The sequence below is a fragment of the Cebidichthys violaceus genome, unplaced genomic scaffold, assembly GCF_023349555.1.
Source record: "Cebidichthys violaceus isolate CVI_PGR_0920_01 unplaced genomic scaffold, fCebVio1.0.p SCAF_8, whole genome shotgun sequence".
Lineage (NCBI taxonomy): Eukaryota > Metazoa > Chordata > Actinopteri > Perciformes > Stichaeidae > Cebidichthys > Cebidichthys violaceus.
The window spans coordinates 14,650,168-14,667,203 of NW_027176964.1; the positions used below are offsets into that span (position 1 = coordinate 14,650,168).

Genomic DNA, 17,036 nt, shown 5'->3' on the forward strand with positions numbered 1-17,036 from the left:
AAACTACTATAGTTTAAAGTGTGTGCAGTGTTGGTTTAGTCATTACATATTTATACTTGTCACACTAAAAGAGGATTTCTTTGTGGATTTTGCATGTTGCTCTTGGGTTCATGTACATTTCCTCACTGACTGGTGAAGTAGTCAGTTGGTAATTTACATATTTCCTATTCTATTTTAATTCCCTGTTCATACGTTTCTTCTCATTTCATTTCCTCCACCACTCTTCTTGATGTTCGCTGCAGCAGGAATCCGCAGCGAAGTGAAAGCTCTGTACGTGTCTCACATCTCTGTGTGCACATTCATGCTGTCAGCCCACTCTTAAAGTAACATGCCACATATTTGCAATATTGCTGCACTTTGTAGCTGCAACTTCCACACAAAAAGTTGTAAAATGTATTCAGACATAATTTCAAATCATGGTTAAGCAGTAGAAAAAAAAAAGAAAAAAAAAAGTCGTAGTGTTAATGGTTCACGTGAAGTACATGTGATGGGATTCAATAGTTAATAATTCACCTCTCAAAACACTTTTCAGTTTAGACAGGAACATGTTTTGGACCGTTTTAATGCTCACCTCCTATTTAAATGCAGACATTAACTTCATGAACTACCATACTGCAGTGAGAGACTAAAGGTGACAGATAAAAAGCTTCAAGTTGAACACAAACATGGTTTACTTTGTCTCCATCATCTGGTCAATGGTGGTCACAGGAACGTTTTGTTTTTGGGATAGTGTGGCTCGTGATAAATCCTTATTAGGTTCTGCACTGGTTGGAAAGTAATCACTGATGAAACACAATGAGGAATATTAAAGATATAACAGTCAGAAACAGTGTCTTATACGTTTCACTATCTACCTAATTAAATTGCATCCAGTCCTCCTTCCTGATCGAAAATGTATATTAAAATATTCTCCATTGCAAAAGTTGTACTGATACAAGATGTCCAGGTGAAGTCAAAATAAGTAACCCCTCTCTCTCTCACACATAATCAAAAGTAATGTAATGCAGAGGGCTGTCTAAAAGTAATGTGGAAGAAGTAAGAGTCAGAATTGTGTTTAGCAATGATGATCTCAATGCAGTTTTAACAGGGAGTTATTCATTGTAAGCAGAACTACGTGACAGTGTTCTGCTCATGCCAAGAGACTTTCAGAATGTGAGCATATTCAGAAATCAATCTCCAAATGAGCATTTGTAACATTTCAGTCAGACCAATGATCATACCACGACTCAACAGCTGTGATGTGATTGTTTATTGCAGCAATGACAGCGTGAAGCTAAGAAAGTTTGAATACAGTTTAAGAAAAAAAAAAAAAAATGCATTGCTTTAACAATTCAAACTGAAAGACCAAAGACCAATTTTGTCAACAAATTCCTAAATCTGCGTCCTCAGCGAGAAGCCAATATTAGAAATGTGATTTCCAGAACATGCCTCATTGAAGCCCAGCAGGTCAGTTCACTCACTATGAAGACAATAGATCATGTTAAACAGCCACTGATCTAAAACAACAACACTGCAGGTTTTTCTGCTGATAAGATCGTAAGTGACAAGGCATAGCAGATTTGCTAAAAGGAGGACGTCGTTAATTATTGTAACATTCAGTGTGTAATTTTGAAACCCCATTTATTACTGTCATTATTCCTGTGAATATATATGTCAAGGTGTTGTAGCAGAACAGGCCTTTAAACCAGTAACTTTGATTCAAGCAGATAACAGGAGGAAAAAAATAAAAATAAAAAAAATACAGAGATGTCAAAACTAAACTAAACAAATACACGTCGTCCAAAACCTCTTTAAGTACTATGTGTAGAAACAGTGATGAAACAAAAAGGCACAAGGAAATCTCTTAACACAGAATGAACCTCAGAGGAGAAGCTAGAATTCACTTTCACAGTGACCAACTCACCAAAACCTATTTAGTGAGGCGACCTTTTCTGGAAATGTTGGACCACACCGCTGTAACCTGTGGTCCCAAACATGTTCGTAACATTCTTCTCTTTAAGCAAAGACTTTTCATATCATGAGAAAAAAAAAAAAAAAAAAGAGAAAGAAAAAAAAGATCGGTATCTTATCGAAATGAGAAAACCGCTCACTAAAGAAACCCTGAACAATTTAAAGACAGCTTCTGTACCTCACTAATGTTTTCATAAAGAGCTGATGTGAAACTTTTTCCACAAGAAGAAGCTACTGAAGCACGGAAACATCACTGAAGGGATCTGAAGATGCGGACGCCATGGTGCATTGCGTAGCACTCTGCTGTATATATACAAACATTATGGGAAACACTGTTCCCGATAATAAAAACATCCATTCCTACAGTGAAATATGGAGGGCACTGCCTCCGATACGGACACACACTGGTAGGCAAAAACTACCTTCTTCTTTTTCACATTATGGAAGACACTGCAACCGATAATGTTGTGAGGACGAGAGGCGTACATGGACCGAGGGACCAGTACCGACAGCCAGAGGTGTGATATGAGAGCTGGCCTTGTTCTAAAAGACCAATCCAGTGTCAGTTTGAAATAAGAATAATAATCCCCTCAGAGTAGTGCAGCTTCCTGAGAGGAGCCGGTTTGTTCAGTGATCGGTTCTGGCCGTCAGTCAACATGTACGCTTCCGTTAAGCAGATGCTGCTCTTGTCATTTCGACAGTATAACTGTCATAATTATGGAAGGCACTGCTCCCGATAATTATACACTAATTTTTTTATAAAAGGCAATAAAAAAATATTTATAGTGAACCCTGCCACTGATAAATAAATAACACAATAAATAGACGTACGGTTTCAGTGCCACGCGGCTGGAGGCCTTCTAGCTTTGTTGTGAAGGCCTACAGAGGTTTGCCCTCATGTCAGGAGGAGGCAGACGATTCAGGTAAATAAAGACATTCTGATTCATTTGTTATCATTTAGGTTCTAAAAGATCAATGCAGCATGAGTGTTAAGTGACGGCAAGTTACAACAGCCGATTGTCCAAAATATATTCCGAGATGTGTTCGATGCAACATAACTTATTTTTTAAAAACACATTTTCGGTCTTTTTTTTTCCCCAGCAACTTTAGTTGAGCAGCAGATTTCAGCACAGTATGAAATTATAGCTACCAATACTAACCAGCTCAGGTTTGAACACGAGGCTGCAGCAGCAGTGGAAATACCAGCAGATTTGATTTGTAATAATTGCGGTAAACGGTTGGATAGTCATTAGCTTATGAATACCATACTGGCCATTTGAGTTGTATTCGTCTCTGAGCTGGCAGACATTATTATATTATGACCTGATGATACTGTGCTGAAGAAGCCTCAAGTTCACTGAAACGCTTTCATGAGGTAACGCCAATTTAAGAAGTACCGCCACACGTCACGGGCATCTGAAGGTAGTCGTTACTAGCACCAAAGTATTCAGAATGTCGGATTTGTTGAAAATCATTGAGGAATCTCTCGTTCCAAAAAGTTGAGGGAGGGAAAAAGTAAACGACCCTTTAAACTTTCTTTTAGTTAAGGCATAAGGCGGAAGTACATTTTTAGAATTAATGTTTGGCTTTTTGGAGAGTTTCACAAAGAACGGCGATGAGCTCATCGCTCAAACGTTGGAGGTGATGACTGAAATTTGGTATCCATTTAGTTACGGTCCCAATTTTATAATTTCCTCGAGAAAAAAAAAGCAAAAAAAAAAAAGCTGTGCATCTGTGACTGCCAGCTGTGATACGAGGGCCAAACATGAACGAGGGAGAAGGGGGTGAAATTACTTCTTTTTTTTAGATTTCATTATCCAGAGACCAGATGTTCCCTGCTAGCGAGTTGGCGCAGCCCTGAACGGTCCAGGTCGCCAGGGCAAACTGGTTGCGGAACAGGTCGGCGTCTGCATCGGGGTGGTCGGTCCTGAGGCCTTCCAGGTGGTTGGACAGAGCCTTGAGAGTGTGAGGACCGGAGCCCAGCAGGATGTGGCGGAAAGGGCTCTCTCTGGGAGACACATAGGGGGACAGGAAGTTCCTTTCCACCTACAGAAACAAGACGAGGACAACGGGACGATGAAAGAGGGACATTTGCAATGCTTTCTTTAAAGTCACTGCTATTGTTGTTTGTAAAAAGTGACTAGTTTGTAAAAAAACGGCTTTGATCGTTTTGTTTTAAGACTCAAGAACTCTGCTGATCTGCTTCATTGGGACTCTGTAGGTGTGGTTCTATCAGATTTGATTGACAGTGATCTGGCAAAATATCGACTCAAATGTTGCCAAATTCTGATTTGGGCAAGGAGGTACATGACATCATCTCTTCCCAACTGCCGAAACCACCCACTTCAAACCAGAGAGAGGAGCATAAGCCAAAAACGCAGAAATGTCTCATGAAATACCCCAAAAACTACAGTTGTAGCAACTGTCTTGCTACAAGCAATAGATGTCCTACATGAAGAAACTCTGCCACAGATTACAGGGCCTTCATAAAAAATTTAAAAAAAGTACAGCAAAGCACATGAAACAGATTGATTCAAGCTTCCCCTCAGCTGAGACATGTTAGGAGCTGAACAGGAGCATTCACACAGTTGGTGAACGTCTGTAGTCGGGGTCTTACCGTCATTATGCGGTCATTGAGGATACGGCACATCTCCATGTCCTCCAGGTCACTGTTCTGGGTGTCTTCCACCAGCTTGGTAGCGGCGCGGCCGAAGGAGCCAGAGGCCGAGATTAACCAATTCACTGTCAGGGATTTGGGCAACAGCTTCATCTGAACACACACACACACACACACACACACACACACACACACACACACACACACACACACACACACACACACACACACACACACACACACACACACACACACACACACACACACACACACACACACACACACACACACACACACACACACACACACACACACACACACGATATTTAGTATTCTGAATAAACAAAACTATACAGATGTGCATCTTTTGGACACATTTGGGTTACATAAACAAAGCCGCAATTAGACAAAAAAAAAAAAATTAAAAAGGAAATAGAATCGAGTAACTCGGCTACTTTACAAATAGTGAATTTGAAGGTAGAGTTAAAAACAAAATCTCTTTGCAGACAGACATACAGACTCTGAGGTAACAAATCAAAGTCAGCAATCCATGTCAGCAAGAAGACAACAGGACACTCACCGCCTTAACCGCACTGACTTTTCCGTTGATCTTAACCACTTCAGAGCGGATGATATTGTTGTACTTCATCACGTCCAACCGCAGCAGGTGATCGTGGACCAGCCTCAGCACTATGTGACCTGCGAACCGGGTCGCCATTTCAGCCATCTGAGTGACCTGGTTGCCCGTGGCCATGTTCAGTTTCTCCCGGGTGTCCAGCGTTGTGCCAGAGTATATGTAGTCCTGAGAGGGGAATGCAAGATGCGTCGATTATTACATCCCCAGGATGAACCGCACTGTAGCGTAATGCCTCGATGGACAGGCGTGTCCTGGGCCACGGCTATCGACTGAAAAAGATTCGATGGAACACGTAGTACGACGGGACGACTTACCGAGTCAACAGAGGTGAATCCAAACGAGACTGAGGGAATGCCAGAGAAGGCAAGGAAAGGAAACGCAGCATCATCCAACTTAAAAGGCTCCAACCTGGAAAATAAACAAACAAGATGATGAGGAAACGGCTTGGACGTCATGTCGATGTCTACACATTGACGGGATCAACAGCCTGGTCCCACTTACACATCATTCTCAAAGTTGCGCTTTACAAATCGGGAGAAGAGAGTCTCAGCCTTGTTTGGAGAGTTCACCTGAGAGGAAGAGAATTGCAGATTTATATCTTATCATTCACAAACAAAATTGATAATAGTATTTAAATCATGACAATAGTGCAGGCTTGTATTGATTGTACCTCTTTCATAGTGCCCTCGATCAGGCCGTGCATCAAGGGGCTGGCTGACACTTTAAATTTCATCTGACCTGGAAAACACGGCTCATATTTAGTCATTCTGAAAAAAAAATCACATATTCTGTCATATTGTAAGCATATGGAAGCTTTCAATATTTAACAGCCTGAAAACCTGGAGTAAATACCTGTTACAACTTTATCCAGGCTGATGTAGGAGAAGGCTTTCATGCTCAGAGAGGAAAGATAACCCTGGATATAGAAAAAAACCAAACTAAATTAAGTTAGAGTCCTAAAACCGATCAGTATTATTACAGCATAAAAGCTGCCGATTAAGAAATATGCAGTGGGGGGGGGGGATCGTTCTCACCTCCAACCACTCGGTGGCGCCAACACTCCCATATTCTCCAGCGCTCCAACTGGCGAACACGATGCTTCTCCTCGGTTTGAATCCATCTGACAAGAAGATGAGAAATGCATTAACAGAAGCAGCAGCGCCCTTACTACATGAGAAATATTACATTTTTCTTTAGCTACTAAATGGTTATTGTAGGATCTAAATGTGAAGAGTCGATCCATTCCAGCAATATTAATACAAAATTGGGCACAATTTCACATTTAACGTACCATTCTTCACCATATCCGAGATGGAACGCGCCAACTCAGCAAGGACGCTGGTGCCGACGGTCGACGCAGCAAAACCTGCACCCCAAGCATCCCTCTGAGCGCCGATAACCACATATCGATCTACAATTTAAAAAAAAAGAAAGAAAGATTACTCATTTTCAGGAAGACTTCCTGATCACAGTACCTCCGTTTGTAAATCAACAACTCCTTTTACCTGCATCCACAAAGCCTTTGATGACCCCAAAGACATTGCTGATCTTTTTCTCAGTAAGAACGTTGTTGACCTCGACAACAATAACGTCGCTCTTGTCTCCCAGCTTGCTGACGGCTGTCCATGCCGGGGGTGCATTCTCACCCCCCAGATGCCTGTAGGACACAGACGATACTCATTTTAACGCTTTGTACGCCACTTCAAAGTCAACCATAAGTAAACAATCACCGCGCAAGAGGAATGTTTAATATTACAGTACATCGTTTCAGGGTGTCCACAGCAAATGTGAGCTTTACCTCAGAATGCTGTTAGCCATTTCTTTTGTGATGGTCTGAGCCAGGATCTTTGGCAGGCCTGAGGACTGGACGGGTGGAAACTGGGTGTGGTTGAAGGAGGGGAAGCCGGGGGTGTAGGGATCCCCTGAACCCATGTGGACCTGTGGAGACATAAGAAGACACAGCAGACGGTCAGACGGAACGTTTTGTTAAGTTTGCCAACAGCTTTGATTCAACAGCGACACGTTGAATGTTTTTGTGTTCCGAACTAATCTCCCCAGCAGCCTTACTCTCAAACTTCTAAACTTCAAATTAAGAAAATTATGTGAAAAACATAACAGCTAAAGTCTTTCTTTTTTTTTTTTTTTTATTTAAAGATGTGGAGAAAGAGAACGATTGTGAGGCTGCCAATAATTGCTCAATAGCGTTATTTTATGGAAATCTCAATCCCTTACTTCTCAAGAACTGATAACTCCGAACCCTCCAGTAGGGGTAACAGTAGCCTCCAGTAATGAACCAATGTGGAACCATCGTCAGGAATATAAACTGTCAGCACTCACGTGTCCATAGAGCTCAGTGGATTCTCCAATAGAGTCTTGGTAGATCAACACAGCAGAGGCACCCACTTTGGCAGCATTGGCTACCTACAAGCAAAAAAAAAAAAAAAAAAAAAAACACATTTATATTAGCACAATCATATCACAAAATCACAGGTAAGAAGAAAGTTTACAGTAATCTAACAGTCATACTGAATTTCTTACTAACCACCCACCTTCTCAGCAAAACTGATCCGTCCCGCACGGACCAGCATGACCCGGTCAGTCAGGTTGATGTTCTTTTCCCGCAGCAACTTGAAGTCATCTTCCCGCCCGTAAAATGCATACAAGACGGCACCCTGGAACAAAAAAAAAATATAATAAATAAACTGCATTATTCTCTAAATAATACAAGGGTTTTTTTCTACTCTAGCTTTTAGATTACCGTCACTGTTCCATTGCCGCTGTAGGAGAGGAATCCCACTGGACGCTCCTCCCTCCCGTTCTTGAAAACAAATCTGTTGGATCCAGAAGCTGGGGCGTCCTGAACCTTCACGAAATGCTCATCGGTCCAGGTCTTCATGCCGTACTCTTTGAACTTGTTGAGCACCTTGTTCGCCAGAGAGTTATCACCTGTAGAACCAGCCCGGTGGTTGGCGCTGGAAAAGTCACTAAAAGAGGAGGAACGACAACATGAGGGGAAAAGAACAAGGAGACGAGAAAACTGGAAACAATTGAATTATAATTCAAATAAAGACATTTTGTGTGCGGCTTATACATTTACCGGAAGACGGGTTCAAATTTGGCGGCGGCAAGTTTCTGAGCGAGGAGCTTTTTGACATCGTCCCAGTCCATGAGGGGGGCAGCGCCAGTCTCGTGGACAAACGAATCTATTATAGGGTCCTTAGAGGCCTCACAGGTGGGAGCCAAGTCCTTCTTACGATGAACCAGGTAGCCAATCAGGTACCCTGTAAGCAGCAGTGGTTTTAAAATGGAGGAGCAACCAGGGGCAGAAGGGCAGTACACATCCAAGGACAGACTAGAGGCATCAAGTTACTGTCTAATCCACACAGCCAGCATTAGTTAAAGGCTACACATGACAGTATTGTACAGTATGTAGACCTTAGACCGCAGAGAAAGGTACTTCTTCCTCACACATCCAGTCAGTTACATCTCGTTGAATCAACGACTACAAGCCAAAGCCTGAATTCTAGATATAAGAGCCTTTAGTGTCTTTGTTGCTGTCAACCTTCCGCTACAGCTTTTCTGATGATAAAAAAAAGAAGATTTTGAGACATCCCCCACATGAGCCTTAAGGTTGCTCAGGGCAAGTCTTAGAAAAATCAGTTTCTCTTCCTGAGACTTAACCTACAACTGTATCTAAACCGGGGTTTAATTAAACCACAAAGCTATGAGTCATCAGCACGGGTAGGAAAAGAGATGCAGCGTTCACTAGTGCCACCATCTATACAGAGTCAAAGCATGCGTCCTAAGATTGATACGCCGAGTTATTTTACAGTGAAATATAAAAACACAGCCCCGTCACTCTCACCAATGATGAAGATGAGGAGGGTGGCGGCGGCCATGAAGCAGAGGTTCTTTGGTTTGCGTCCGAGCTTTTGAGCCACGGAGGGTTTGGAGTTGGAGTTTTGGTTGAGGTGGACTCCCACGCCGTTTCCCCCGACCTCCTCGTCCATTTCCGACGACAGCTTCATCTCCACCTGGCTGTTGTCGCCTTCCATGTTCTGGGTCAGGTTGAAACGGGTGTAGCTGTGCGGCTCCCCGTTAAACTGCAACGACAGAACGACACTTTATAGAGCAGAGAACACGAATGTTGGAAATTGAGCCTCGGCCGAAAGCGATGATCAAGTGTGTTGTACAGTTATGACGACAGAAGTGAAACACAGTTTCTAAAAAGACACACCTTAAATATCTTGGGCGCATACAAGTTATAGCTAATGCCCTAAATAACGTGAATAAAATCATTTATTGATGTTTATTTGATCAGTAATAAAGAACAACTTTTGGGTTGCCAGGTTGGGGGAATTCACATTTCCTCTTCCAGAATTGCCTTTTTATTTTAGCTCGCACTTTGAGTCATTAGCATGACACCTCCAATGGACCGTTCGACTACTTACTATCTGGAAAAAAGCCTCAGAACTTCTGGAAACACCCCACCCCACAGATAAGACGTTTGTTGACTAATTTTTAACAGTTACAGTTGGGCAGTTAAACAAAAGAGATCAGTTTCCGTTTCTATTTCTCCGTCATAGTTAGGTTTTCAGGCATAAGCTAAAAAAAAAAAAAAAAAAGCAGTACCTTGTCATGTGCCAATACTGATCAAAAATCTTTCATAAGTAATATGCATAACATCACGTCAAACAAGAGTATAACAAAATTAACTTACAGACGTTGCTTTTGGAGAGCTAAAAAAGGATGAAAGATGACTGATATTGAGAACTACGCAGTAGATCTTCTCCCGCGAAGAACTGCCAAGAGGAAAATGGAGAACCACTACCACTAGAGTTGTGCTGAGTAAGAGAAAATTTTAATATATTTTGTCGTTTTTGATCAAATCTGACAGGAAGTAGTTCACCATTGGTGGAACCAGCACTGCGTAGTGCTCATGTTCAGTGTTCTTAGACTTTCAGCGATAGCCGTCAGAAAACACTGGCTGTAAGTTCATTTTGTTGCTCACTCATTGATTAATGTTACCGTACTTATTGACGGGATCATTTGGACTTTATAACGAGACACGAGGTTGTGTTTTTTCGAGAGCTAGAAAGTGTAATAATTCATCGTTAACTATACAGAATGCCTTATTCTAAAAGTTGTTGTCCCTTGCAGTGATTGGAAAATATTCCCATCACTAATACACAACATTTACTGCACTGAAAATATCCTCATGCCACACTGCCTGAATATCATTCAGGATGGTGTTGACGAAATGTAAAAAGTAATAATAATTATTTGTTCCCAAGATGAAAGAGCATTCAATTGTGCAACAAAAGGCAGTTATAACAACACTTCAGAAGAGGTAATGATGGAAAAATAACTTCTCAGAGCAAAGCTTATCATTTAAGGATTTAGGTTATAATACTTACAATTTTGGATATTGTTGACCTTGCCTGGTCCATTGCTGCTTCAGTCTACAAAAGGGAAACAAAGAAGGAAAGTATAAGTGAAGCATTGGGCCTAAAGATGGAATGATTGTCGTCTTTCTCACGGTTTGAGGTTTGTAAAAGTGACGATATATCCAAACACCATGATGAGTTTTAAATTCCCTGTAAATGAAATGGCTATAGATAAAATACCTTCTTTTTTTTTTTTTAAACCAGCCATTTTTCAAGTCGACAAGGGATGAGCGTTAAACTCAAAAAGGTGGATTTTACGTGGAATTCACGTTTTTATGTCTATACGGTGTGATACCGTTTCACTTGTGGGAATAACGGAATAACGTCCCACCTCTTGTCCAAACATCCACAGGGTTTCCTTTGCTGCGCACTTGAAAGGCAGCACTGTTCCGAGGTACAAAAGACCAGTGTCAGACCAGCACAGGTCAACACAGACTCCGTGTGAACTCCACCGCCGATACAATAACAGCACAACTAGCTTTGAATCAAAAAGAGAGCCAATCAAAGCAAGGTTTCAATTTAACAGAGCAACAAGACCTGAAACCCAGGTCGTCCGTATATTTTCTTAACTATTGTACCGCACCATCGGTGGAATAAGAGCGCTGCATGCGATCACCCTCAGGAGAGACGCTTGCTATGTATGATGCTTCAGCAGCACTCGGGGCTGAGAGGAGTCAAAACCGGCATCTCTTAGGTTTGAGAATAACCAATTGGACCCACTTTACTGTCATATCTCATGCTCTTCTGCACAGTTCTTATACACATCAGATGAATCACTACATCCATTATGAATGCACATTAAAAAGGTGTAAGAGAGACAATGCTACAGTCTAGAATTTCTCACCACTCAGTGAAAATTGATTCACCGATATTTGACCCTTGGACGCTGCATATAGTCACTTCCTGGTCTTCTGCCGCTCTGTCTCCTGCTGGCTAAGGGTTTATTTTGAGTATCACCAGTGACATTCTGTCAATCCAATGAACTATTTGGCCCAATTCACTTTATTTGCCAATAACTAAGGTAACCAAATACAATGTATGACATAGTGATGCACCCCTCTGTGCATTTGTCCCCAACCGTTCAGTACAGGACGTTTGGTTTGAGACAACCTTTCGGTACGCCCGGCGACCCAAACAATGACAAAAGTAGTCCATGTATGTCTACCACTCGCACAAGAGGAAGGGACATTTTGGAGCACAAGTTTCACCCAGGAAGTGTTGGCGGTGCACCGGTTGTTCTCCATTAGCTGTAGCATGCTAGTCGTCTTAGCGTGGATGGATTATTTGGAAAAAAGGCAAGTTAAAGTAACAGTTGAATCATTTCTTTGATTTCCTCTCCCCGTCTTGCATTGTGGACAAAGAGATGATAGAGTGGAACCGTTGTTGAGATTATTATTGGGAGTTAATCACATGAACACAGATGTTTTCAGCAGCATGGAGCCTCTATGTGAAACGGCCGCTATCGGAGTCCAGTTCCACCGATAGACGGTTTGTAAAGCAACTCATCTGCTCGGATTAAATCGTCGACCGTTGAAAACATGCACTGGAGAGGAGATGTACCTGCAGAATCCCTTTACATCCAAATGAGTGCAAACCAAATGAGACCTATTTTGGAGTCAAAGCATTTGCATAATGCGTTCGTAGGCGACGTGACCGTAAAACCCTCTAACAAAAAAGGCATTTCCATTTAAAGAGAGCACCGTTTCACCTTAAACCAACAAACTAACTTCTTAATCCAAAAGCAAAGCAACTCTTCCCCAATTCTTATCGCAGCAACAAGGTGCATTCAGGACTATTTGACACAAAACAATCATGACCTCTTCTATCCCGTCTGACCTTTAAAGAACAAAACAGACCAAAACGTTTCAAACAAAAAACGATCTTATCAAGCCCTGTGGTAGAGAAGTATATGGCCTTGTGGGTTTAACCATTGCCACACTTACTGAACTTTGGACCGAATAAAAACACTGCTTTGTTGAGAATAGACTCCGATAGAAACCAAATAATCAACACATGGTCATAATAGGCTGACAACTTTATTGGCGCACCATCTAACGAAACGATGCCGAGCTTGACGGAGAGATTGATGTGTGCCGAGCAAACACAAAAGCAGAGAAATGATGATCCCTTCAGGCCAATTCACAAGCTCTCCAGGAAGGAGATCGCAGACGGGACATTGCGTGAGGAGAGCAGTGTGGGCAAATGTCCCAAAAGAGAGACAAACGATCAGTCAGGCCAGCACTAACATGCAGCGTCAAAAAAAAACACGGCCTTCGCTAAACTCCCAACAGCATGGATTAAAAACCCAACCGTGTACTTCAAGCGTATGACAATAAAACAAATATGAGGGTGCAGCCATGTTTGGAACCGTGCCGCACAATAACTTAGCTCTGCCAGCTAACTTTAGTGAAGCTAACTTTAGAACGTGGGACGGCCTCAGACAACCGCGGGACTCCCTTGACTTCTTCAACCTTGAGGGTGATACAACCGAGTACATTAAACCTCAGGGTCACAAAACTAAAAATAAAGAAGAAATAAAAAGAGAGCAGCCTCACATTGTTCTTAGTCATAGCCTGCTTTGCACGCAACCGTGACACTTGACAGATATGGACTTATAAAATGGTATCGGAACAGACTTAGCTGCTTTGTGAAGCTAATTGCTCTCTAAAAAGGTGGGCAGAGCGACGTCTAATCTTACATACCAAACATACCCGGCCCTAATACTTTAATCAGATTAGCCACTTTTTCAGTTGAGAGACCTATGGATATTAGCAATATAAAACAGAGCACAAATGGGCACAGACAAGACCCTCAATAAACGTTCTTAAAAAAAAAAAAAAGGGGGGGGGTCACTTTGCTTGTAGCATTCTCTGAACCACGACTTGTATCTACATTGACTCATTTTTTAGCCAAGTGTGTGCAAAAGAGATATCGAGAGCAGACTGGAGTCACGCCCTTCTGGGAACGACACTTGCAGGCAGAACCTGTTAGACTTTATTAACGCTAAATGAGCACAACCTATGACTGAACAAGAGAGGAAGTCGGACAGATTTTATTGAAGCAGTTGTAGTCACAGCCAAAAAAAGAAAAGGTGTGAAACAACTTTCCATTTCCTTACTGAAAGAATGCAAAAAAAAAGAACAAAAAAAAGCAGAAAACCTGCAAGAGACTGAAAATAGATCAACTTCAACATTCATTTAACTTCAAGGACTGCAGACAGATTAAAGTCAGTGTTTGAAAGGTGAACTTCCAGGATCAAACATGGCTTCCTCAAAGGGTTCTTAGGAACTGAACAAATCCCTTTGAAAAAAAAAAAAGTAACAATTGCTTCAGAAAAAGTAGGTTATGGAAACTGTGTCAAGAAGACTTTTGGTCTCCTGTTACAACAGAACTATTGTGAACTCTAAGGGTTGTTAAGAGGGGGAGGAAGAGGTCGGAGGTGAAACAGTCCTTTACACAATTACTGAAGAATCGACTCTTTCACTACATTAACTTCAGCTAGCATGCACGCAACTCCAGTTGGCGGGCAGCCAATGTAGCTATTTTATAATGCCAACACTTCAGCAACAACTTAAGTTATACCGTAACAACATTACATGACGTGATTATTACTAGGCAGTGCAACCATAAATGCATTGGCCATAACGATGAGGACTTAATAACCATCATCGTAGGTTTTAAAGACCTGGCCTATTTGTCTAAAAGGGCTTTGCCCTCAGCAAATGGGCAGGCTCTTAATACACCTTTTGTGTTTAAGTGTACAGTCAGCTGCTGTTGTTGTTGAACAAACTGCCTACTAACCTCTCATTGTGGGAGCACTTCAACTCCTGCAGGAACAATCTGTTGTCACATGTCATAAAACCGCATGATGGGATTTTCTCACTCCATTGTTCCAAGAAGAGCCTCATGGACTTCTTCTTGTTACAGTAAGAGAGTCGAGCACTCTGGGCTCCTCCTCACATCTAAATAGCATACAATTAAGTGGAAACCCTGTCTAACTAGTAGTTCCTTTACTGGAAACATGAACAAAGCATCAGGAAATGGCGACGTTTTAAATCAAATGTGTGTTGTTGTTTTTTTAACAGAGTACAGCATGCACCCATGTACAGGATGAGATTAAGTCATGTATAAATAATGTAGATACAGATTTAAGATGTTGAAAATGATTACATTGGGTTAGGGGTTACACATCAATAATGGTCTTCATAGGAAATGTAACAACCTGCAGCAGACAGGCCAAGCTTAGATTAAAACTTACTAAATGTATAATACCACATCACATCCATTGTTTAACCAATATGCCCGTTTACCTTGTAGAATACACACTTGACAAACTCCCAATTATACGGCTTAACAGAAGCAAGTATAGACGTGTACAAACCAGGATAAGATACGTTCAAAGACTCTTAATCAAATGAATCCATTTATTAAGGAAGTCAATGTAAAATCTTTGTTTGTTTTTTTTTAAACACTACATCACAGATTGGTCTCATCCACTGTTTCCACCGTGAACAAAAAAGGTACAGAGTAGGAAACATCGTCGAGGACAAAGTAAGGTGTGGGAAACAAAGCAATGGTGAGGAAAAAGAGAACGGGGGCAGCAGGAGAGGAGAAGGGGAGAGGGGTCATTGTAGGAGTCATTGTGCTCTGGCACATCATGTGAGAGTCACACTGGGGGGAAAGCTCCAAGCAGCTGATGGGAAACATGAGCCAGAAGTAGAACAGTGAGGCAGGAAAAAAAATCCCAGAGTATTGGGCCTGCACAAGTATTCTTAAAAAAAACGCAGCAGCACATTATGAATTATAGATATGAGCTGCAAAGTCAGGATGTGGTTTAATTCTGTGCAGAGTGGAAGATGAGCAACTTCAGATAATTTTTTATTTTTCTTTCCCCTCTTACTATAATGCAGGTTTTGGTACAATTTGACAGCAGCGGTCCTACCTCCTGTGCACACAGGGCTCCCACCAGATGGCAGATTTGACCGTTAAAACTTGAGGCAGGAAAAGATACACTCAAATAACTAATACCACTACATACACAAATGGGTCGTTTCTTAACACTTCTATCCTGAATTATATGGTTTTACCGGTGTTTGTGACTTAAAATCATTCTAATAAATATTATTTTTATAAGACAAATGAAGGCAACAGTTAACCTGCTGCTAGTCTGTGTTAAATGTTTAAGTCATGACTAATACCACCTTAGGGACAACTCCTCCATAACCAAATATAGCTCCAGTTCTACCATATGTTGACAAAAGCAACTGTCAAATCGCTTTTTTTTTTTTAATAAAGCTTCACCTAAATATGCACATGCAAGGTTGGATTATTTAAAAACTCCAGTCCAGACGTGAGATTACAGCTTGACTATTGTAGTAAAGATATCTTATCTTTGCTGCAGCCTATTGCCGCCTGTGAAGGTCAGTAAACAGGGACAGTATAATGTCTACCTACTGACACGGTGACCCGCGAGCAGGAAGTCATTCAAGGATCAGACACCAGCTCGTGTTCAGCCCACGTTGGGCTCGCTTGAACGTGACTACCGGCTTCTCTCATTATGGCGCCCCTCGTTGCATTGGCAACGAGACAACCAACGATGTGAATACCGATTCATACATATACAACGAAGAAGAAGAAGAAGAGAGGAGACATGTCTTAACACAAGTGACATGTGGCGTCACCGCCTTCCGCTGCTGTGACGTTAAGCTTTCTTAAAACGTGCTCGGACGCGTCCACGTTAGCGTGCACACATGCAGTGTATTTGGCATTCGTTAAAACACACTCTCTAAAAGAAACACAAAGGGGTATGTGTCCTTCCGCAGACAGAGTACTGTTGTGTTAGCGTTGTATATTTCAGGACAATAAGCGCCTCCGGCTCGGTTTGAACTAGCTAACGTTAGCCGTAATGTGTCGGATAAAACGCTCACCTGTTCTTCCACACCGCTCAAAGATACTTCTTCTGTGACAGCTCTCGACACGAGGTTGCTCCCCTTTTGCTGCTTCCTTGGTATCGGCTGTGTGGTTCAGCCGGTGCCCTTGACCATGCTTCTTGCAGTTATACCTATCGGATTGGCTGGTGCTTACTACTAGGCGTAGCTTGAACGTCACGTCCGGCGTCGCGCTCGCGCCAAACGAGACCATCGCGAGACCCTGTGTGTCCTCCTATCGGGTTGTTGATGAGCGAGGGCTCCGTGTGCTTTTGTCAGTATGGTTTTTATACATGGCAAGGGGCAATCTTTTTCTTTCCACGTGTTTGTACTCATTTTAATAGAGAGGTAAGCCGTTGTAAGGGAACAATATACCCCAGTAGATAACTTTAAACGTGTAATAACACAATGCTGCTCTGTTTGAGGTTAAACAGAAAACCAGAAGTTGAAATAAGGTC

At 41.9% G+C, this 17,036-nt stretch overlaps 1 protein-coding gene across 1 annotated transcript; it reads right to left on the minus strand.

Moving 5' to 3' along the window:
- Window positions 1–1,234: 1,234 nt before the first annotated feature.
- LOC137865921 (transferrin receptor protein 1-like) lies at window positions 1,235–16,701 on the minus strand. Its single transcript, XM_068701503.1, has 18 exons — window positions 16,579–16,701; window positions 10,622–10,666; window positions 9,070–9,307; window positions 8,302–8,485; window positions 7,963–8,188; window positions 7,754–7,876; window positions 7,542–7,625; window positions 7,003–7,142; window positions 6,710–6,861; window positions 6,496–6,615; window positions 6,239–6,324; window positions 6,057–6,120; window positions 5,875–5,942; window positions 5,706–5,773; window positions 5,519–5,612; window positions 5,148–5,369; window positions 4,568–4,720; window positions 1,235–3,996 (listed from the first exon to the last, which is right to left on the minus strand). Exons 2-18 carry the CDS (start codon window positions 10,652–10,654, stop codon window positions 3,754–3,756), a joined length of 2,298 nt encoding a protein of 765 aa, XP_068557604.1. The 5' UTR covers window positions 10,655–10,666; window positions 16,579–16,701; the 3' UTR covers window positions 1,235–3,753.
- Between the last annotated feature and the right edge of the window lie 335 nt (window positions 16,702–17,036).